The sequence below is a fragment of the Nannospalax galili genome, unplaced genomic scaffold (assembly GCF_000622305.1).
Source record: "Nannospalax galili isolate Female #2095 unplaced genomic scaffold, S.galili_v1.0 scaffold1735, whole genome shotgun sequence".
NCBI lineage: Eukaryota > Metazoa > Chordata > Mammalia > Rodentia > Spalacidae > Nannospalax > Nannospalax galili.
Window position 1 is genome coordinate 16369 of NW_008336857.1, and position 24662 is coordinate 41030.

Genomic DNA, 24662 nt, shown 5'->3' on the forward strand with positions numbered 1-24662 from the left:
GCCCCCTGTACCCATGTAGTTCTGGAGGACACTGGCCCTCTTGGCTCCAATAAAACCGAATTCTGGGCACTAGTATCCACCATAAACTCAATTGGTTTCCCCTCTATTTTCAGGGTTACCCTGGGCTCAGGGAGGGGACCTGAGCCCCGTATCCCCTAGTCACTGTCTTCACCCGCAATTAGAGCTGGTAATACCTTAGCTGATTGCTTATTCTTCTTGGGGCAGTCCTTCACCCAGTGCCCTTCCTCCTTGCAGTATGCACACTGGTTTTTTCCTACCTTATTTTGTGGTCTGGATCCCACCGATGAGCTCCCTCTGTACTGGGGGTTGGTTGTCAATAATATCTCTCTGAGGTCCTTCATGTGGTGGGCCTATTGTCTCTCCAGGACCCTGGTCAGGCTTCCTGTCTTTTTTCTTTTCTTTCCTCTCTTTGTTCTGCTGTCTCCCTTCTATTATAAACCTTTTCTGCCACTGCTATTAAGTCCCTAAGGTTCTTTTCTCCTAGTCTATCTAAAGACTGTAACTTTCTCTTGATGTCAGGGGCTGCCTGGTTAACAAAAGCAAACATCACAGTTTGAGCTGATTCCTCCACTTCTGGGTCATATGGAGTGAACCGCTGGAAGGCATCTTGCAACCTCTCTAAGTATGAGGCTGGGCCCTCTTTGGGCCCCTGTCTGACATCATAGACCTTAGACATATTGGCGGGTTTTCAAGCCACCATTTTGAGACCCACTTACAGAGTCTGGCGGTAGACCAGGAGCCTCTCCTTACCTTCTTCCATGTTGTAGTCCCATTTGGGATGGCTAGGGGGAAAGCTGGCATTAATGATGCCTGGGTCTGTGGTAGGGTCCCTGGTGGAGCCTGGAACCAATTTCCAGGCTGCCTCCAGGATCCTATTTCACTCCTCAGTCGTGAACAGTACACTCAGGAGCTGGTGGCAATCGTCCCAGGTGGGCTGGTGAGTGAAGAGAACAGTTTCCAATAAGTTAATCAAGTCCCTGGGGTTTTCAGAGAAAGGCACATTCTGTGAGCACCAATTGTAAAGATCACTGGTGGCAAAGGGCCAGTAATGAAAGGGCTGATTGCCCTCTCCATCTGGGGGCCCCGCCCACTGGAGGGGAAGGCCAATGGTGTCAGGCTGGGGGGCTGCCCCCCTCCAGCTCTGTGTGGCCTGCGCAGGTCCCTGTGGAGGCGATGGTGGCTCCTCAGGGTTAGGAGGCAGGGCCTGTACGTGACGCTGTTGTTGGGGTGCCCATCTGAGAGGAGTAGGGTGGGGGAAAGATGTCGTTCTCCTCTGTGCATCCCTGGAGAATGGGCTTCTCTTCCACCTTTGGTCTGAGGGGGAGGACCTGCAGAGGTGGAGGGGGAGCAGTTGGATTAATTGGGGCAAGGAAGGACTTGACCCAGGTAGGGGGACCATCGGGTCATTTGATGAGGCCTCGCCAGGTCACAATGTACGGGATCTGGTCCTGGTTTCCAGTCAGTGGGTGGAAGATGTGGTCCTCTACTCTGGAAATCAAACTCAGGTTAAAAGCCCCTTCAGGGGGCCATCCAACATTGAAGGAGGGCCAATCAACCGAACATAAAGTTGTCCATTTCTTTTTCTTTACATCTACACTATTGTTATGGGCAATCGTCTTAACATCCCCCCAGTGGACTAGTGTAAGATCTAGAGGGGAAGATGGGGTGTTGCCCATAGTATTTATCAGTCCCGTCCGTTTCGTCAACAAAGAAATTAGAACAAACATCACAAGACACAAGAATGACATAGACAAACAGAGGGCCCAGAATAAACTACTGTGGCTTTCAGATGGTCTGGACTCTCGGCCGTGTGAGTTCCCCAGCTCGATTATGCCAAAGACCATACAGATAGGATGCGCGTGTCCCAACAGGGTCATGAGGTCCTCTGAGGTTTCAGATGGACTAGTGTCCTGGTGGGGTGTCCGATGAGGAACACCCACCCTGACGAGGATGGGGACGTCTCTCGAATCCTCCAGGTAGCTTTGCTAGCATTTTAGCAACAAAGAAAAACTGAGATCAGATGGCCGCGACCAAAGTGAAAGCATAGAGAAGACAGGCACACACACACAGTTTTACAAAAACTTAAACCTTTTGGGGTCAGTTCCTCTCGGGGGTCTCTGGGCGGATCCTGGGAGAGCTCCCAAATGTTGTACCTCATCCACTGGACCCCAAAAAGACCACCGAGGACCCAACACACCAAAATGCAAAAGCAAAGGTTTATGGTTTATTCGGGCTTAAGCTCGGGCTCTCAGACCTCACCAACTCAACGGATCCGTGCTGAGAGCCCATAGTAAGGGAGAGTGGAGCCTTTTATAGGTTTTAGACAAAGAGAGGAGGGGGATACCGAAGATACATTTTGGTTGGCTCAAGGAGCCCGCGCGCGCCAATGCAGCCCTGGAAGTTTCTTATTGGTAGGTGCTATTCTCAGGGCTGTGGAATGTGCTGACTGTTATCTGTGGGACCAGGAGTCTCCGTTTTTACCTTATAGGGCAGTTTTCATTCCTGGGCTTGCTTAATCTATAGTTTCCTGGAAGGGGGGGGGGATAGCAGACAGGGGTCAGGGCATGCCAGGGCATGTCTAGGCATGTCTAAAGCAGCAGCCAAGAATTTTACAGAACCTAAAAGAGCAATTAGTGGGGGTCTGGAGGGATTGGGGGGTAGCAAGTGAATGAAGAGGGTCTCAGGGTCCTACATGGATAGTTCTTCTCTATTAAAATGTGTAAATTCTTTGACTTTTATTTCACTTTCTATAATACTTGCCATAAAAATACACACACATCATCTCACAAATACATATCATCTCATAAATGCAATATAACTGATGTGTAAAATTAGGGAAATTTTCAATAAAAAACTTTATGTATGGATACAATTTCTGCTTAGAGGGTATGATCAACTTATCAGTTGATATGCACATATGGCTACAGTATCACTATGTAGTGTTATATAAAGAAATGAATAATATGCCGGGCGTGGTGTCGCACACCTTTAATCCCAGCACTTGGGAGGCAGAGGCAGGTGGACCTCTGTGAGTTTAAGGCCAGCCTGGTCTACATAGTGAGTTCCAGGACATCTGGAAAGAAGAAGAAGAAGAAATGAGTAGCAATAAAAGAGTGCTTTTACTTCGAAGAAATGTGTAAATTCTGAATTTTTCAAGTTTTTTCATAATGAAAACAAAGCATTTGCGAGATGGCTCAGTGGACAAAGTGCTTTCTTGCCTTGTGTATTAGTCACTTTTCTGTTGCTGTGATAGAAACACTGACCCAAGCAATTTATAGAAGGAAGAGTTTATTTGAGCTTACAGTTTCAGGGGAATTACATCCGTCATGGCAGGGAGGCATGGTGGCTGGAGGTGGCTGGAGCAGCAGCAGCAGAAGCTAAGCTTTTACATCATCACGCAGACACAGGAAGCAAGAGACCTACCAGAGATCTGGCAAGGCTTAAGAACTCTCTAAGCCCACCCCCAGTGACGTGCTTCCTCCAGGATAGCCACACCTTCTAAAACCTCCCAAAACAGCGCCATTATCTGGGGACAAAATGTCCAAACACTTGGAGCCTATGCAGGACATTTTCATTCAAACCACCACACCTTGCAAGCATGAGGACCCTGAATTCAATCTCCAGGCACCTGCCTATAACCCCAGGTGGAATGCTGACTCGGGAGGAGGACATCTCAACATCAGCCTCTGGCCTCCACATGCACCAAATGGGCAAGTGCTCTCACACACATGCATGTGCACGCACACACATGCAACATATACAATTTCAAAAAGGCACAAGTGACTGATAGTTTTATTGGCAAACACAGAGGCTGTGTGGGAGGTGCTCTCACACACATGCATGTGCACGCACACACATGCAACATATACAATTTCAAAAAGGCACAAGTGACTGATAGTTTTATTGGCAAACACAGAGGCTGTGTGGGAGGTGACTTCAGATGACAGATGTAGTTGCTTACAGGTACAAGATTCAATTGCTGCATCTAAATCTTAATGCAGACTGTCTACATGTAGAGCTTTAGTCGCAGGCCTGGAGCAGCTGTGAAATGGAAGGTGCCACTCCATTGTAGTCCTTGGATGTCAGTGTATTCGCCTTCACCTTCCACCCTTCAACAGTGAGAAACGGGTGACTCATTAATCAATATTAATAATCTACAGTCCAGATAAGAGATTATCTAGTCTAGTATATTATACACTATATTTAAAGCATTTTCTTTCCACTTTCAATTTTGATGAAAACAGAGCATTCTGCTGTGATATGTCTATTTATTTATTTATTTATTTATTTATTTATTTATTTTTTATGTGTATGAGTGTTTTGATTGCATGAGTGTTTTGATTACAGAGACCAGAAGAGGGTATTAGATACCCTGGAACTGGAGATACATATCAATATACTTTTTTAAAAAATCAGGCTTTTTTTTTTTTTTTTTTTTTTTTTTTTTTTTTTTTATTTTGCTCTTTTTGAGACAAGGTCACCCTGTAGCCACACTTGGCCTGGATTTGCTAATGGAGACCAGGCTGGCCTAGAACTCACAGAGATCCACCTGCCTCTACTGGGATTAAAGGTGTGCACCACCACGCAAGTCAGAATTATTCTTGGCTTAAATTTGCTTAATAATTGCAACAAGTTTTCCACCTCCAAGATAACTGAAAATCATTCTAGAGTAACAGAAAGTAAAGAGGGTAAATGAAAGATCTAATGGGTCATTTCCAAAAATGAGATTCCCTTTTGGCAGATTATGGCAGGATAGCTTCACCTCTTACATTCTCCAGTCGCTAAAATAACTCAGCCATTTGTAGAGACTAAATGCATTACAAAGAATATTTAACATTAACTAAATGTGATATTTAAGCAAGCCTGACTGAAAAGAATCCTTTAAGACTGTATTATTTTTAAATTTTAAGATTACCTATTTTCATTGAAATTTCCAGTGTACTTTGCCCCAGTTGGGAATGTGTAAGTCCCCAATCCATGAAACTTATTATCCTTAAACTGTCCTTCGTACACTGCTCCCGAAAAATGCTCAAGTCTTCCAAAGCCATTCATCTGTAACAAAGGAAACAAGCTTAGAAAAAAACCTTCACAGTTTCCCCAGAACCTCTGAGAATATATAATTCAAGTCAATCAGTAGCTCATTTATTATCGCCATCAACTTTGTACTCTGTTTCCATGAAAACAGAATTCATATCACTGTCCCTCCTCTGTGTCTTGAAGCCCACTAAGTCAAATGTTCTGAATCTGAGGCACTCGAACATATGGAAAACCGAGATGATGATAATTAGGGTCCTCAAGATAGCCTGAATGTAGAAGAAACCTTGAGCAGCCAGTGTAGTTGTTCAGGAAACTCTACACAGTGGTTGCTAAGAATGTGAATTTGGCTAAGGAGATGGCTCATTTTGTAAAGTGCCTGCCTCACAAGAATGAGGATCTGAGTTCAGATCTCAGCACCAGTTAAATATTGGGTGTAGAGCTGGCAAAATGGTTCAAGCTTGCTGTCAAGCCTGTCAACATGAGTTTGTTCCAAGGACCCATACGGTAGAAGAGATGCAACTCCAGCAAGTTGTCCTCTGACCACCACACGTATGCTGTGGCACGTGCACATCCACCGTTAATAAACAAATGTGATAAATTTTTAAGTGTAAATGTGTGTTTGAGTAGATTTGGGTACACATTCTTGCTTTGTCACTTACCATCTGGACAAGAAACCTGAAGCTGATTTACCTCTTCTATAAAATGGGAGTATGAATGGTACCTAGCTCATGAGGTTATCAAAAAGATTAAATGAAAAAGCTATTAATGGATATAGCGTTTGAATGGGAGCTGAGATGATTAGCATTCTTCATGAACTTAAGATTATGAGTAGAGAAACAAATGTCTAATTATTTGTTTTTATCCATATGGCTTTGGGGGAGGGTTATTGTTGATTTTATTGTTTTTATTGTTGTTGTTTGAAACAAGGTGTCCTTGAAGCTCCAGCTGCCTGGAACTTGTTAAGTAGACCAGGTTGGCCCAGATCTGCCTTCCTCCTGAGTGCTGGAATTAAAGGTGTGCACCACCATGCCCAGCCCTTTTTGCATTTTGTTTCATGTGTTTTTGAGATTGGTCTTGCTAAGTAAGATAGCCTAGAACTTGAGACCTTCCTCCTCCACCTTCTAAATACTGTGATTACATCTGTGAGTCACTGTTTTTATTATATGTGTTTTATTGTTATTATTAATGAAGTACTTAGAATCATTTAACCCAGGGGGTTCTTTAACCACCATCAATATTAAAAACAATAATAGCACCTTGTCATCTTTCCAGCTTCCTGTGTAGACAGTCCCATCAGGAGTGGTGTGAATACCTGTTCCATTTCTCTCATAGACTCCAGATGACGTTCTTGTGCAGTCACCATCTAAATAAGGAAAAAAACCTAGAGATTTTAACTGGGAACACTGACTAAACAATATAGTGTTTATGTCTCAGTCTATTCACAACTGTACCCCTAGATGTAGGTTTTGGTTTATGTTCTTTCTTTTCTAGTTTCTTAGGACTGAAACCAATGAGACTAAAAATGAGGAGATTCATGGACTAAGAACATCTACAACCACTGAGACTTACGGGCCAGAAAGAGTGGCAGAGTCCATAGGTTTCTAAGGCATATTCTCAAGACATAACACTAAAATTTTGATTTTAAACTTGCTTCTTCCATTAGGATTTCTATGTAATTTTATTTAAGTGAGATAATATACCAATAATGGTTTATAAAATGTGATGGTCTCATATTTTAAAATCTAAACTATTTAACTTCCTGTATAAAAAATTAAAATGCATGCTTACCATACTTGTCTCCGTTGGGAAATATAAACCTTATCTTATATACTTCTGAAGATGCTTTAAAAGATTGAAGAAAATCAATGTCAGTGTAAATGTTTTAATGTCATACGACCTATAATAATAAATGTGCTTTCAGCACTATCCAAATGCACTCTCTTCACAGTCACAAGCATATCATGATTACTTGGCACGTCCATTGTCTGGGATAGAGTCCTGAGGAAATAAATAATTTTGCCTAGATGATCTATTTTTATTTACTTGTCTAACAACTTTATTAGTATCTAATTTACATAAAGTTTACCTTTGAAAATTATAACTCACAAAAAACAAGCAAACAAACAAACAAACAAAAAACAAGCTGGGTGTGGTGGCCCACACCTTTGAACCCAGCACGCAGGAGGCAGAGGCAGGTGGATTTCTGTGAATTCAAGGTCCGCCTGGTCTCCATAGCGAATCTAGACCAGCTGTAGCTACAGGGAGACCCTATCTCAAAAACAGACAAAAAAAATTAAGTAAATAAATAAAATTCTAACTCAAGGGCTAGTAAGACGACTCAGTAGGTAGACACTTGCTGCCAAGCCTGATGACATGAATTTGATCCCTGAGCCCCATATGGTGGATTTAGCGAACTGTCCTCTGACTTCCACATGCATGCCATGGCATGTGTTCCCAACTTCCCACAAATAAATAAATAAATGTAATTTTAAAATTGTTAAACATTTGTAACTAAACAATTTTACTTTATTTACAGTTATGCAATTGTCATAACTCTAATTTCAGAATACTTTAATCACCCAAAAGAAACCTTGTACCCATCAGTAGTGACTTACTATTCTGTTCAAGACTCTACATCCCTGTGCCTGTGATAACCATGAATCTACTTTCTGTCTTAATGGATTTGCTCATCTGGGACATTTCTTGTAAATGAAATCATACGCTATGTGGTCCTTTATGCCCAGCTTCTGTCACTTAACAGATTTTCAGGGTTCACCAGAGTTGTATAACGCATCAGTGCTTCAATCCTCTTTATTACCAAATATATTATACAGAGAGAGCACCTTTCGTTTATCTATTCATCTGGTGATAGACATTTAGCTTGCTTCCAGTTTGGAGCCTTTATTAATGAGGATGTGTAGGACATGTTTCACTCTTGTGTAACATGTATGATCTACTGACTGTCCCACAGAGGGCATTAAGTGTAGAAGGCAGAGGAGTCTAAGCAGAAGGATATGTGATAAAAGCCGGGTGGCCAGGAAGCAAGAAGACCACAGGGCTGAAGGAGGTCTTTGTCTCAGAGTGCTGGGCCACTTAGAGAACTAAACCATGAGAAATTAACTTCTTCCCAAGACTGAGGAAATATGTAGAAGGTAAGTAACTGCTAGGACAGTAAGATCTACTAGAATGTTACTCAAATTGTGGCCGAGGCATCAAAACCACCTGACATGTTTCTAAGTTCCCAGCCTGTATCTCAAATCTACTCAATCAAAATCTCTTGGGGGCTGGGCAAGGAAACTGGTAGTTCTAACTTTAAAATTAAATGCCACCTGAGAAAGGCTGGAGGGTTATCTCTTTTTTAAAAAAATTAGTTTGGGGTCTTTTTAAGATAGGGTCTCCCTGTTGCCCCAGCTGGCCTGGATCTCACTATGTAGACCAGGCTGGTCTCAAACTCACAGAGATCCACCTGCCTCTGCCTTTGCCTCCAAAGTGCTGAGATTAAAGGCGTGTGCCACCATGCCCAGAATAAATAGCTGCAGGTTTGACTTCTGCACCCCAGACCATTATGTGTATGAGTGCTTACCTGCACCCAAGTGTACAATGCCAGGTGCTGGTGGGGAGGGGGGTTCTCCTGGAACTGGAGTTAAGGAGGTTGTTAGCTGCCATGTGGATACTGGGAACTGAACCGAGGTTCTCTGCAAGGGCAGCCAGAGCTCTTAACTGCTGAGCCTCTCTGGCCCCAAGGAAGAGTCTCTCTGAAGAAACAGTTACTAACACAACAGATTGGAGACTTTAAAATGATGTCAACATCTTCACAGAGACAGGGAAGATATGGCATCCTTGAAATAGGAATAGACAGTTCTGAGCCAATGAGTAATCCATAAAATTCATAATGGTGAAATGAAATAAAAAGGTTGGATGGTGGAGTTTAACTGAAGCAAATTAGTAAGCTAGAGGATAAAGCTGAAAATGGTTTCAGAAAGTCTCACAAAGAAAAATTTTAGGATAATGGAAAATGGATTCTAATTGTTAATGCCAGTTTAATAAGAATTCCAAACCAGCTGGGCATGGTGATACACACCTTTAGTTCCAGCAGTCCCAGATGCAGAAGCAGGAGGATGTCTGTGAATTTGAGGCCAGCCTGGTCTACATAGGGAGTTCCATGCCAGCTGGAACTGTCTCAAAAAGAGCCCCTCCCAAAAAAGAATTCCAAACCAGACGTGGGGGCACATATCTTTAATCCCAGAGGCAAGCAGATTCCTGTGAGTTCAAGGCCAATCTGGTCTATATAATGAGTTCTAGGCCAGATGGGGATAGAAAGAGAGATCCTTTTTGAGAGACCCTGTCTCAAAAAGATCCCCCCGCCAAATTCCAGAGAGATGGAATAAGGGAATAAGGGAAGAAAAACAATATTTGAATAAATAGCCAAAATTTTCTCAAAATCAAAGAAAGTGTTTACAATTCAAAATACTAAGGAAAATCCCAAACCAGGACAGTTACAGCTAAATTTCACAACATAGAGTTGTAAATGCCAGTTAAGTTAGCTTTAAGGGGGAGTATGGCAAAGAAAAATCAAATTACCTACCCCCCCAAAGAAGAATGAGAATTATTCTGGCATCAGCAACAGTCAATATTAAAAAACAAAACAGGTTAGTATGATGGCTCAGTGGGTAAAGGTACCTGCTGCCAAGCCTGATGACCTGAGTTCAATCCCCCGGACTGATATGGTGGGAAGAGACTCAACTACCAAATGTGTACCATGTCTCACACACACATATACATACACACACACACCCCACAAAACAAAAATAAGCCACATTTTTTATTTTGAGAATGTAGGATTAAATGTTAAATAGCATTATTTTAAATTGTTAGAAATGCCATCTTTATCATCATCATCATCATTATTTTGTCTTTTTGAGACAGGGTCTCCCTGTAGCCCCAGCTGTCCTGGAACTCACTATGTAGACCAGGCTGGCCTTGAACTCACAGAGATCCGCCTGCCTCTGCCTCCCAAGTGCTGGGATTAAAGGCATGTGCCACCATGCCCAGTTTAAATAAATCTTTTTTTTTTTTTTTGTCTTTTTGAGACAGGGTCTCCTTGTAGCCTCAGCTGTCCTGGAACTCACTATGTAGAACAGGCTGGCCTCGAACTCACAAAGATCCACCTGCCTCTGCCTCCCAAGTACTGGGATTAAAGGCGTGCGCTACCACACCTGGTCATCTTTATTATTTTTTGAGTGGGAGTCTCATGTATCCCAGTATGGCATTGTAACCTTGAACTCATTATGTAGTACACTAGTTATGCTAGTATTGTTATGTGGTAACAATAAATAAACCACACTTTGTGAAAGTAATGTTAAGTCCTATTATTTTATTTGTTTTGTCTTTTTATTAATTTTTTGAAAACGTCATACAATGTAATTAGGTCATATTCACCCCGCAACCCTCTCAGATCTACTTCCTCTTCCCTAGTCACCCAACTTTGCATCCTCATTTTTTTCAAGCCCACCTGAGTCCAATTTGTCTTGCCCATATACTCTTGGGTGTGTGGCCATCTACTGGATTATTAAATAATTAACTTACAAATTATAAAAATTACTATGTTTGAGTGTGTTTGTGTGTGTGTGTGTGCACGCATATGTGCCATAGTGCACATGTGGAGGTCAGAGGACAAGTGTGGAAATTGATTCTTTCCTTCTACCATATGGATTCTGGGAATGAAGTTGGGTTGTCAAGCTTGGTAGCAAGCACATTTACCTGCTGCACTATTATTTTTATATTATTATTTGAGACAGGGTCTTTAGTATCTCACACTGGCCTTGAACTCATTCTATATCTGAGTATGACCTTGAATTTCTGATCTTTCCTCCACATGCTGAGTGCTGGCACTACAGGGACTGCTATCTTGCCAGTGTATATATTGCTGGGAGTAGAACCCCTGGCTTCCTGCATGCTACCAACTGAATTACATTCCCAGCCCAGGAATTTATAAAGAATAGTGTGGTGGCCTGCCTGCTGTACATAGTGAGTTCCAGGCCAGCCAGGGCTATATAGTGAACCACTTCCTTAAAAAAAAAAAAACCCAGTAACTTTGAAAAGAATCTATGGGGACTGGAGAGATAGCTCAGTGATTAAAAGCACTTGCTACTCTTCCAGAGGACCCAAGTTCAGTTTCCAGCACTCATAAGACAGCTCACAATTACCTCTAGTTCCAGGTCCATGGGATCTTACTTCCTCTTCTGGCCTCCATGGGCACCTGCACATGTGTGGCATATAGTCACACAGACACACAGACACACATACATACACACATACATACATTAAAAAAACATATTTGCCAGGTGTGGTGGTGCACACCTTTAATCCCAGCACTCAGGAGGCAGAGGCAGGCAGATCTCTGTGAATTCAAGGCCAGCCTGGTCTACATAGTGAGTTCCAGGTCAGCTGGGGCTACAGGGAGACCCTGACTCAAAAAGACCAAAATAATAAAATAATAATAATAATAATAATAATAATAGTAATAATTAGCCTGGCATGGTGGCACACACCTTTAATCCCAGCATTTGGGAGGCAGAGACAAGCAGATCTCTGTGAGATCAAGGCCAGCTTAGTCTACATAGTGAGTTCCAGGCCAGCTGGGGCTACAAGGAGACCCTGTCTCAAAAACACAAAAAACAAACAAAAAACCCAAAAATAGAGTCTACAACTAAAATTCTGATATCAATATGAGAAAGAGAAAGCTGTTGTTGGAATTCTGACATTTGGAGTTAAATATTGATACCAATTATGCTGTTTTAGAGAAATACAAACTTAAATTTAGGTTTATAGATTTTAGGGGTTTTCCTATAATTTCTAAGGTTTGTTGGTGGATAGAAGGTGAAGTCTGGAAGTATAAGGAGATTGATGTCTTTGGGGATGAAGAGATGGCTCAGCGGTTAAGAGCACTGGCTGTTCTTGCAGAAGACTTGGGTTCAAATCACAGCACCCACATGGCAGCTAACAACCATCCGTAACTCCAGTTCCAGGGGATCCAATGTCCTCTTCTGTCCTCCACAGGCACTGCACGACATGGGTGCTCTTACATACATGTAGGCAATATACTCATACATATAAAATAAAACTAAATAAATCAAAAGATTTATTTATGATTGGTATTCAAAATTTGAAGTTCAGAACGGACAGGGACACAAAGCCTGTTTTGTAAATGTTTAATGATGCTAGTGAGATTACCAAATCTGCTTGCAGTGCTCCCAGGAGCCATGCCATCCATGGAACACAAATTTTCTTGGCTGAGAGACTACAATTCATTCTGGAGGAACTAGAAAAGAGACTATCGTAGCTCATGCTCTGGTATTAAGCCACCTAGGTTTGAATTCAGACTCTATCCTTTTCCTTAGTCTTGGGCAAATTACTTATGCCTCAATTTCCTCATCCTTTTCATAAAATAATATTTTATTATTTTTATTTTATGTATATGAGAATATTGCCTGCATGCAAGAACACCTGTGTTGGACAATGCCTGAGGAGATTAGAAGAGGGCATGAGATCCCCTGAAACTGGAGTTACAGACAGTTGTTAGCTGCCATATGGGTGCTGGGAACTGAACCAAGGTCCTCTGCAAGAGCAGTCAGTGCTCTTAACCACTGAGCCATCTCTCCAGCCCCTCCTCTTCCTTAAATAAATGAGTAAATCTATATAAACCACACAGGCAAGTGTCTAACTCTGTAGGTACTAGCTATTATCCTGTAACCCCATGTCAGGTATGGTTTCTCTCCCAAAGTCATTCTTATTTCTCCTCACCCCCAGACTCCCCTAGGCCCAGGACTCAGGGCTCTATTAAAACAATGCTTCTGTGTCCAGTATCCTACCATACTCACCTCAGCCAAATCAGGGATCATGGATTAGTGAAATCTCTTTTCTCACCCTACCATCCAACTCAGGGTTGAGTTCTAACAGGAACTGCCTAAGTAGCACAACACTTGAGAAGCAATCGTCATGTGCCCACTAAGCAGGACACTAAATATAGCCAGTCAGACAAGAAACTGAACTGTTTTCGGTTGCCCTTAGAAGTTTCCACATTCAATGAATCCAATGGTTGTAGAGTTTTGCTTTAGAAGACTTTTTAAAATTTCATTCCTATATATCTATAGTGTATCTATACATATATAGGTATCTATCATCTATCTATCCATCCATCATCTATCTATCTATCTATCTATCTATCTATCTATCTATCTATCTATCTATCTATGGTTTTCAGCTAATCTCCATGAAGACAGTGAATACTTAGAACTGTGCCACTAATGAAAGGCAATCCTGTCTAAGAGAATCCATTTCTTTACAGAGCTGCATCATACAGCCTTTGGACCCTCTGCTTGAAAAGTAGAATCGAGTCTCAAATAATGTCTTTAGAATTGTATCATTTAGTATTATAGATGTAGAATAGTACTATATCATACCTCTGTGAATGTAAAATATCTTGTACCTGTTTTATGATACATAGTAGTGGCAGTGCTTTATCAGATATTTTTAAATTTTTATTTACTTTAATTTTGTGTATGGATGTTTTATATGTATGAAAGTGTATCACATGTGTACTTGATGCCATTGGAGGCTAGCAGGCATGAGATTCTCCAACAACTGGAGTTGGAATTGGGTGTTAATTGTATGTGGAAGCTGCAAACCAAATCTGGGTCTTCTGGAAGAGCAGTAAGTGCTCTTTACTGCTGAGCCATCTCTCCAGCCTCTCAGAGATGTTTTTAATGTTACTTAGAATCTTTTCTTTCCATATGATGATTGCAAAGTTAAAGGGGAAAAAAGGTGCCTGGTATGACAACACTAATAGAACTGTGCTGTTTTCTGGGGGTTTGTGTTTTAACTTAATTTGCTTTAATCTTTATTTTATGTGTATGAGTGTTTTACCTGCATGTTTGTAAGTGTACCATGTGCATGCAATGCCTATGGAGGCCAGAAGAGGGCATCGCATCCCCTAGGACTGGAATTACTGACAGTTGTTAGCTGCCCTGTGGGTGCTGGTGACCAAACCCTGGGCCTCTGAAAGAGCAGCCAGTGCTCTTAACCACTAACATCTCTCCAGTCCCTTTACTTTTTAAAATGGAAGTCCAAAAGCCGTTGTTGCTATTGATGCACAACATACTGCTATTATTGGCTTTTATATAAATTTATAAATATATTTATATAAAAGACAGATCTAATTTGAATATTTGGAAATTAGGTGTCCTATCAACTTTGGAAAAGGTATCTCAGTTTACCACGTTGTTGAGTTGGCACTGTACAGAAACTAACAGCAATATAGGTCTAGAAACATAATTTTTTTTCTATTTGTACCGAGATAAGCACTGCATTAAATATGTAAGATCTTATCTACATGTGATCACAGAAACCAATAAAGTACTCTCTACATAAAGTAAAAAAAGACGTTTCCACATTCGAAACTCTGGAATTTTGGAGCTAGAGGAACCTCAGGGATTGGCATAAAGGAAACAAGCCGAGAGTGGCATAGAGAAGTAGCCAAGGACTAGGGGGCGACCCCAGACCTCCTGGTCCCCAGACCCCCGGCTCTGGGCGGCCTGCCCACCCGTGTGTGGACGCTGCGAAGCCACCGCCGGTCCCGGGACTGAGCCCACGTCCACCCCTTGGGGGTCGCAGAGAAAGCGCACTCACTGGATGGAGAAGTGAAGGACAGACTGTAGCGACTCTGCGATGCCCCCTGGCTCGCCAGCTTTGTGGCCTTGAGGGAACCCAGGATGAGACAGAACGCGGCTCGGTTGCTAGGGCGACCGGGCCACCTCTTACCCGGAAGCGAACATGCGACGGGCCAATCAGAAGGCGCCTAGGCGGGGCGGTGGCAGCCGGGGTGAGGTCCGAGAGGGAGGCCGAGCCCTGCGGGGATCCAGACCCGGGTGCCACCTCCCGAAGGCCGCGAGGAGCGACGCCGAAGCCAGGTACGGCACGACGTGATGGAGTGCCGGGCCGCGGAGCGGGTACCAGGCCTGGCTGCCGCCCCCTACTCCGGAGGGGCCACGTCCGAGGACCCTCCTGCCGGATGTTTTCTGCCCACCCCCACCCCCGGCCCGGGGTCGGTGGATCAGGACCAGGGCATCCCAGGGACCCTAGGACCTGCAGCCTAGGTCGTCCACGTCTGGGCTCCGTGCAGGGTTGGATTGGAGGGGTGCGAGCGGCGTTTCCTGCCTGTGTCTCCATTGCGACCTGAGGGGCGATTTGGGGAGGAGGGTTGGAGACGGTGAAGAAAGGTACCGTTCATGTCTGGGCGTCTGAATGGGGCTGCGTGATGTACAGTGGTTTACCTGGGAGGCGAGTGGGGTGGGTTCTGTTTTCATCACCCCAGCTTGGTAAGGCTGTACGTGGAAGCCAAACTTGGGTGTGAAACAAAGGGTCCTCTTAGAGCCAAACTTAGGTCCCAGAGTCCATGGTGAGGAAAGATGAAATCTTCCCAGACTAGATGGAGAATAGTGGAATTTATCCCCGTAGATTGTACAACCTAATTTGTATTTCCTGGAATGCATTTGGGAAGCGTCTTGAATGCCTCTCTAGCCAGCCAGTCTTCGTTCACATTTTTGTGTGAAAATCTCAGATCAAGTTAGAAAAGCAGCCTTTTCTGGGTTAGTGTGAGACACTATTTTAAGTCAGTAGTTTCTGCTGTTTCTCAGTGCATTTATTGAACAGGGCTGGGTGGTTTTTTAGAAGAGATGTTTGATTTATCTTTTCATTTTTTCCTTAATTTTAAAAGTGATAGGCAGTCACTGATGCACAATGTTACGAATTCTGTTTGTGCCGTTGTTTTGATCGCCTGTTAAGCGTTTAATGACATTCCCTTTTTATGAGGTTTTAAATGTGTATAAGTACTGCTGTTTTAGAGTTTTGACTTTTTGTCAGAGGAAAATTGATATAATTGAGTTTTACAGCTTAGGTTGAGGCCTGGAGAGATGGCTCAGCAGTTAAGAGCACTGACTGCTCTTGCAGAGGACCTGGGTTCAGTTTCCAGCACCCATATGGCAGCTAATAACCTTAAATAACTCCATTTCCTGGGGATCTGATACCCTCTTCTGGCCTCCACACGCATTGCATGCACAGGTGCGCTAAAATGCATGCAGGCAAAACACTCATACACGTTAAATAAAAATTCATTAAAACTTAGAGTACTAATTATGTTTTTTATTTTCTATATTTATGATGTTTTGACATTTGGGGGTTCTGCCCACCAAGGAGAAACTGACTTTCCAGGGTTAATGAACCATTCACCTATGAACCTGTCTTTCATATGACAACTAATCAATCATGAGTCCAAGTCCCAAACCACTTCCTTTAATGATCACATTCCAGCTAATACTGTCCTTAACCTAAATCAGAAGTCAGGTGCCAGAGTGGGAGGATGGAGGAGGAAAGAAATAAGGTAATCAATTACCAAAAAAAGTTGTTTATGTTGCAGCCTTGACTTAAATCCTACACACAGCATACCACCAAGGCCTGTTAAGTATAAATTTCCTGCACTTTCAACCTATAAACCAATCCAGAAGCAACAGTAACTTCTTAGGAGCTACCATTCTATCCCAAAGTCTCCCACCACCCCCTCACTTGTACATAATCCTGCCCCTCATATCCACAACCAATGGAGTTTCAGTGTAAACAACTTATACCTGCTTTCCTGTTTTTCCTGAGCAGCTATTGTAGTTTCCTAGCTGAGGCACTGGCTTTTCCTCACATACACACACACACACACACACACACACACACACACACACAAACCAACTTTTTATTTGTCAAATTAGCTGCTAAAGTAATTAAAAGTCACTTCAAGCTTTTAATCTAGACTATCGTATTTATATGAAAACAGACTATCTGGGCCTGCGTAGCCTTCTCTGCTTTCTGGCCTTTCCTCCTTACATCTAGCCCAGCACATTGTTCTGGACTTGAAGCTTTTGCATCTGTCATTGCTACTATTCCAGATGTTCTTTTCACAAATACTTCATGGCTCATACTGACAGTTTGTTCAAGTATGTGGTTTTTGAGAGGCATTCCAACAACTACTCTATAATAACCTTGAGTTTTTATAGCATTGCTATAGTTTGGATATTATTTGTCCCCTCTAATTTGTATGCCAGTATTAGAACATGGAGCCTTTAAGGGTGATTAGGTAATTAAAAGGGATTAATACCCCCAGGGAGAGAGAGCATTCTCACAAGACATTATAAAGCAAGGTGGTCCCTTCTGTTTTGTCTCCCATAAGCCTCCTGCTCTTCTGTCTGCTAAGACCCAGTACCAACCTCTGATCAGCATCTGCTCAGATGTAGTTTGCTTTTGTACTTCCTAGCCTTCAGAGTTGTAAGCCAAAATTAACCTTTATTCTTTATAAATCACTCAGTCTTAAATATTCTGTTGTAGTTACAGAGGACAGGCTAAGACAGTACCTAATTGATTATATATCTATTTGTTTATTATTGATCTTACCCTCTAAAAGGTAAGTTTCATAATGGAGGAATTTTGTCTTGGCTGTTATAGCCCGAGGATCTGGCACATAAATGCTTGGTAAGTATTTGTAGAATAGTGAAAATGAAAATGGTGAATATTCTCACATAAGTTATTCATTCAACCTTCAGTGATTCATACCCCAATACATGTTTAATTTCTGCTATCTGCCAGATATTACATGTGTCCATGTTCCAGGGGATTGGGTGCCCTCTTCTGATCTCCGTGGGCATTGCACAACGTGGGTGCACTTACATACATGCAGGCAATACACTCCTACACATAAAATAAAAATAAGCCGGGTATGGTGGCACATGCCTTTAATCCCAGCCCTTGGGAGGCAGAGGCAGGTAGATTTCTGTGAGTTCAAGACCAGCTTGGTCTATATAGTGAATTCCAGGCCAGCTGGGGTTACAGGGAGACCCTGTCTCAATAATAATAATAAGAAGAATAAATATTTTTCAAATAATAAAATAAAAATAAATAATTTAAAAAGACTTCTTTTTCCTTGTTGTTCCTCTAATTGTTCTGCCATTATTGAAAGTGGGTGCTACTGTTATTGAATCATCTATTTCTGAAACATGTTGCTTTATGAATTTTGGTGCTATTACTAGGTACATGTATGTTTATAATTGTTATATCTTCCTACTGTATTGACTTTTTCATTATAAACCATCCCTCTTTATCTGAAGTAACATATTTTTTTCTCTGAAGTTTATTTTGTCTCATATTTGTATAGCCACCTTTCCTCTGGTTTCTAATTGCATGACTCATCATTTTTCATCTTTTTATTCGTATCTTTGGATTTATGATCTCTCTCTTTAAAAACATGGAGCCTGACAACCTTGTCTCATGAGTGAATTGTTTAATCACTCACAGTTGTTATTATTGAGATAGTGGTAGTCACATGTATCACCACATTCTAGTTTTGGTTATTTGTGTGCCTCAAGTTTATTTGTCCTTTTGTTCCTAGTTTATTCTGTACTGCTTTCTTTTGAATTTGACCTCTGAGTATTTCCTAGTGTTTTATGATGAGTGCTCTAGTCTATCGTGTACATCTTAATTTATCAGAATCAGTTTCAGATTTGAATTAGTGTGATAGTAGCAATATAAAGAATTGTTCCTGATTCTCTCTCATATGTGTTGCCTGTGTACCTAATGAGCATATGTAAATTTTAATTTTGAATATCAAATCATATGATATACTAATTTTCTCAACTAGAGTTTTTAATGTCTTATCCTAGACCTAACCAAATCATAGTCCTGACTGGGCCTTTGTGTATTTTGAGCTTTCCCCCATGTGTTTCTGATACACAATCTTGGTTGAGAAATCTGTATCAGAGAAACTCCTAAACATTAATCCTAAGGGGCATGTATTTTTGTTTGTAAAGCATTATAGCCAATCTTGCCCTTTTTAGATCTGTATTTTTCTTTGCTTCTTCAAAGTAGGCATTATCCATAACTTTGACCAACAAAAAACTATTATACTTGTGTGGTTCTATAGCATCTAGATTAATTTTTTTGCCTTTCAGGTGAAAATGAGTTCTTCAGTGAGAAGAAAAGGCAAACCAGGCAAAGGAGGTGGGAAAGGATCTTCTAGAGGAGGAAGAGGAGGCAGAAGTCACTCTAATAAACCCCATGGAGGTGGAGGTGGCAGTGGTGGTGGTGGTGGCAGTGGTGGCAGCAATCGAAAGGCGTCAAGTAGAATTTGGGATGATGGAGATGACTTTTGTGTCTTCACTGAATCAAGGCGCTCATCCAGGTCATTATATTGATTTTGTTAATTATTGTGAATATGTGTGTATGTGCATGCCACAGTGTACATATGGAGGTCAGAGGAGTCATTTCTTTCCCTCTACCATGTTGGTCCCAGGGATTGAACTCAGGTCATCAGACTTGGCAGCAGGCACCTTTACCCATTGAGCCATCTTCCTAGCCTACCATTATATTTCTAGAATGTTCCGATATGGAAATAGTTTCAATCCCTAATATGTGGGGCAGCAAATGGCCAAGAAGTTGCAGGGGGAGGAAGGCTAAGTAATTCTGGTTCAATTAGTTGTTTTTATCTACTACAATCTTTTTTTTTTTTTAATATATAGGTTGAATTCCTAACTTAACTACCATTCAGATTTGAATTAGTGTGATAGTAGCAATATAAAGAATTGTTCCTGGACAGGTTCACTGTCCTGGATATAATATGACTGTTGAGTTCAAGTGTTTCTAGGAAAGTAAATACTAGAAAAGATAAACATGATTAAAAAGTTGAAAAGTATAGGCACAATAGCTAGCATAGGTTAATGTTAAAATGAACAGGCCAATACAACTGGACTCTTTCTAGTTAATGAGTCACATATTGTCCAGCTATATCAGCTATCACCTGATAGTATTCCATGTGGTGATTGGAACAGGTGTTCTAGTTATTTTTTTGTCTTTGTGTTGTTGTTGTTTATGTTTTTGTTTTTTTGAGACAATATAGGCCACACTGTGCTCAAACTCACAGAGATTTACCTGCTTCTTCTTGAGTGCTGGGATTAAAAGAGTTTGTCATTATGCCTTACTTCATATCCAACTTTTTTTTTTCTTTTTTTGTTTTTTTGAGACAGGGTCTCCCTATAGCCTCAGGTGGTCTGGAACTCACTATGTGGACCAGACTGGCCTTGATCTCACAGAGACCCACCTGCTTCTACCTCCTGAGTACTGGGATTAAAGGCATGCACTACCACACATGGCTATATCAACTTTTAATTAATGTGTAGACAGTGGGAATTCTAGTAAGTCTAAAGAGTGCCTAAAAGTAAATGCAACTAGTACGGGTTATGCCATTGTAAATATAAAATCCTCCTAGTCTCTCAGATTGCACTGATTTGTGCATGTGATTCTTAGAGATGGACAGATTTCATTAGAGCCATGTATAAACACACATATTTATAGGAATAACATCTAAATATTAGTTAGAAACAAATATAAGTGAATGCTATGTTTAACTGCATCTTAAAACATGCATATTTTGGGAGCTGGAGACATGGCTCAGCAGTTAAGAGCATTGGCTGTTCTTGCAGAGGACCTAAGTTCAGTTCCCAGCACCCACATGGTAGGTAGCATCTGTCCATAACTCCAGTTCTAAGGGATTCTAACACTTTATTCTGACCTCTGAGGGCATTGCATGATACAGGTGCACTTACATATATGTAGGCAATATACTCGTACATATAAAGTAAAAATAATAAATAAATTTTCTACCGGGCATGGTGGCATGTGCCTTTAATCCAAGCCCTTGGGAGACAGAGGCAGGTGGATCTTTGTAAGACTGAGGTCACTCTGGTTCACATTGGACTTCCAGGTAGGCTGTGACTAAGGGAGGCCCTGTCAAAAAAATAATCAACAGAAAAAAAAAAGAAAGAAATTAAAATAAATTTTTTTAAACATGCATACTTTTAAAAAATATTTTATTATTTTTATTTTATGTGTATGCGTGTATTGCCTGCATGTAGGTAAGTGCACCCATGTCGTGTAATGCCTGTGGAGGACAGAAGAGGCTGTCAGATCCCCTGGAACTGGAGTTACGGACAGTTGTTAGCTGCCATGTGGGTGCTGGGATTTGAACTCAGGTCTTCTGCAAGAACAGTCAGTGTTCTTAACCGCTGAGCCATCTCTCCAGCCCCAAACATGCATACTTTTAACTGAATTCAACCGTATGCACTCAGAGAAGAAAGAAACAGATAGTATTTAAGTAGCATAAACTAGATATTAAATGAATTGCTGCACCAAGTTAGTGATTGTAGGATCTAAATATATATTCATCATACATGACTGCTAAAGTAACTGAATCATCAGGTATTCAACCAGAGAATCTACATGCTTTTCCATTCTCAAATAAAAAGATTTTTGAGATAAAAGGGTAATAAATATGTAAGATATCAGGTAGTAAGTAAGGATGAAGTGGAGATAAAATACCAGAATAAAGTTACTATCGTATGTGGAAGTCCTTTCTAAAATGGTAGCATTTGAACAGGACAAGAAGAAAATATGAGTAAGCCGTGAACCCATCTAAGAGAAAACTGTCTGCCATTAAGGCAGACAGGATAAAGCAAGTGCACAGTTCCTAAGTCAGGACCTTGACAAGGCTTAGGAAACAGCAAAGAAGCCATGTGGCAGGAGTGAGTGGGCAAGGTCATGTAGAGCAGAGACGCTAGACCCTAGATGACCTTGTGGACCATTATAAGGACTTTGGCTTTTGCTTTTAATAAAGTGGGAAAGCGCTGGAAGGTTTGAAGTGAGAATGCATGACATTTTCAGTCACTCTAGCTGCAGTTGCTACTCTTCAGTATAACTAAGAAAATGGTGCCTCTTCCTTTGGGCACTTATAGCCCCCTGCCAGGATAAAGGGAGATAAGTGAGAGGACAACTCAGTCGAGGAGCTGAATGAGATCAGGGTGTAGTGTCCAAGTGGAAGTGTGGACTTTTAAGTCGCACATGGCGGCTCACACCTGTTACCCAGCACTTGAGAGGCTGAGGCAGACCAGAGAATCAGGAGTTCAAGTGATCTTTGGCTACATAGTGAGTTGATCCCAACCTATGGTACATGAAACCTTGTCTTTAAAAAAAAAAAAAAGAAAAAAATTTCAAGGATGGTTCATCCTTAGAGATAAGAAGGAAGGCAAAGTAGAGAGATACGTAAAAAGGGATGGGTGAGATAGGAGCCTGTGACCCCTCCCAAACTAATCACAAGAAAATGACCAGATAAATTCCAATTGTGAGAATTTGTATGAAGAAGCTAGCCTGAAGTCTTCAAAAATATCAATATAAGGGCCGGAGAGATGACACAGTGCCTAAGAGCACTTCCTGCTGGTCCAGAGGACCCAAGTTTGGTTCCTAGCACCTGCACCTCCAACTCTAGGGAATTCACTGCTGCTGGCCTTTGTAGGCACTTGCACTCACATGCACATATCCACACAGAGACACACATAAACATAATTTCAAATAATAAAAAAAATGTTAGAATAGTCTGGAAACTTCTCAACATTGAAGGAGTTTGGAAAAAATCCTAACTAGGGGCTAGAGATATCCAGTAAATATTGTAGAAACGGATTCTCTCTTTTTATTTAGTGTCATCTGCTATCAGTTTGTGAATTTTTAGAAACTCTGAGGCGATTATAAAAGTTTTGATCATGAACATAAAATCTTCTTTTTCTTTTTTTTAGTCTTTTTGAGACAGGGTCTCCCTGGAACCCCAGCTGGCCTGGAACTTGCTATATAGACCAGGCTGGCCTTGAACTCACAGAGATCTGCTCACCTCTGCCTTCCAAGCTCTGAGGCCAACAGCATGTGCCACCATGCCCAGCACGAACATATAATTTTAATCTTCTGTATTTTGCAGGCCCAGCAGCAGCAATGCAAGCAAAGGAGAGGTGCGCCCTAAATGGAAGCCCAAGGCCAAAGTGCCCCTTCAGACTCTGCATATGACCTCGGAGAATCAAGAGAAAGTCAAAGCTCTTCTGAGAGACCTACAAGAGCAAGATGCAGATGCTGGATCTGAGTAAAGTATTTTATTTGGGTATATTTTTATACTAAGGAATACATATTGACAGTGTGAAGGCCCTGTGCATCTTTGGATTACTGTATCAATTCAGATCCAGTTGTAGCTGTATAATTAGTGAAAGTGAGCCAAGAGAAATATGAGAATAATCATTCAGCCACAGTTTTTGATTGGGCTTGTTTTACATCACCTCTGAGCAACAACATGGATTGCTTTATCTTTCTTTTTCTCCATGTCAGTGTTAATATGGGTAGAGGAAGTGCTTTAATAATAATATTCCAACTAAATCCTTGTATGAAGAAGTAGAAGTTTTGTTCTAGGAGCAGATATTAAGGCAGGAGCTTGTAAATGTAGCCCAGGCTAGCCTTAAATTCACTTTAATCTTCCTGCCTCAGCCATCCAAGTGCTGGGCTTGTTAACTTATGCAACCTGAAGTTATAAGATTATCTTTTTCATGACACCTGCCTAAATGAAACAGTTTATTCTTTTTTTTTTTTTTTTTTTTGGGTTTTTTTGAGACAGGGTCTTCCTGTAGCCCCAGTTGGCCTGGATTCACTATGGAGCCCCGGCGGGCCTCGAACTCACAGAGATCCACCTGCCTCTGCCTCCCGAGTGCTGGGACTAAAGGCATGCGCCACCACACCTGGCTCACAGTTTTTATTCTTAAATCTTGGTCTCTTCCCCTATATATCTCCATTGTATTTTAGCTCTTCTGTTTTACAACCTCATTTGAAGAGGTTAATTCTTTCTATTCGCTAGAATTAGTAAGTAGTTTGCATAGCATGTACAAAGCCCTAGGTTTCATCCTCAGTAATACAATCAGTCAGTCAGTCAGTCAGTCAATCCCCTCAGTAGAATTAATGAGTTACCAATCATGAATAGATCAATTTCTGTCCTCTACAAGTCTTTTATTTGTGTCATACCTAAGAAAGGGGATTATATAATAATGGAAAAAGAAAAAGTTAGGGACAATATTCATGAATAAGAAGAGAGTAGGTGGTCCAAGTTTCTCTAAGTAAGAGCATAAGCTCAGATTATCTGGGGTAAAATCTCTAGTTCTTAGGGCTGGTGAGATGGCTCAGTACTTAAGAGCACTGACTGCTCTTGCAGAGGACCTGCACCCACATGGGAGCTAAAAACTGTCTATAACTCCAGTTCCAGGAGATCTGAAGCCCTCTTCTGACCTCCTCAGGCATTGCATGACACAGGTGCACCTACCTACATGCAGGGAATACATTCATACATATAAAATAAAATAATAAAAATAGTAAATAAAGTATTTTTTAAAATCTCTGATTCCCCTTACTATGTAACCTTAGTAGTATCTGGAAGGGTAATTGGGAAGATAAAAAGAATTAGTCCAAAATTATACATACCAGTTCAAGAAATATATGTCTAGGTAAGGTTTATTTGAGAACAATTGGTCTTTGCCCAAGATTTATCTACATGACACACAGTAATTCAAAGTACCAGACTGGTGGAACTACCTTCTTGGATGTTTAACAGACATACTTTGAGGCCTATACTAATTTTGTCAGAGGGACACACAGGACAGTTT

At 41.4% G+C, this 24662-nt stretch overlaps 2 protein-coding genes across 4 annotated transcripts in view; one reads left to right on the top strand and one right to left on the bottom strand.

Moving 5' to 3' along the window:
- Window positions 1-3904: 3904 nt before the first annotated feature.
- On the bottom strand, window positions 3905-14876 carry Morn2 (MORN repeat containing 2). Of its 2 annotated transcripts, XM_008831515.3 has the most exons (5): window positions 14746-14876; window positions 6847-6900; window positions 6315-6421; window positions 4937-5073; window positions 3905-4130 (listed from the first exon to the last, which is right to left on the bottom strand). In XM_008831515.3, exons 4-5 carry the CDS (start codon window positions 5071-5073, stop codon window positions 4028-4030), a joined length of 240 nt encoding a protein of 79 aa, XP_008829737.1. In that variant the 5' UTR covers window positions 6315-6421; window positions 6847-6900; window positions 14746-14876; the 3' UTR covers window positions 3905-4027. The 2 variants fall into 2 exon arrangements, with proteins under 2 accessions (XP_008829737.1, XP_029418598.1); XM_029562738.1 differs by lacking the exon at window positions 6847-6900 and having other exon boundaries at window positions 14746-14861.
- A 28-nt stretch (window positions 14877-14904) lies between these two features.
- The window catches only part of Dhx57 (DExH-box helicase 57), a 95117-nt gene continuing 85359 nt past the window's right edge, over window positions 14905-24662 (top strand). For both annotated transcript variants that reach the window (XM_008831516.3, XM_029562739.1), the window contains exons 1-3: window positions 14905-15026; window positions 19101-19330; window positions 22946-23104. In XM_008831516.3, coding sequence (XP_008829738.1) covers window positions 19107-19330; window positions 22946-23104 — 383 coding nt within the window. In that variant the 5' untranslated portion in view covers window positions 14905-15026; window positions 19101-19106. The remainder of the gene's footprint in view (window positions 15027-19100; window positions 19331-22945; window positions 23105-24662) is intronic.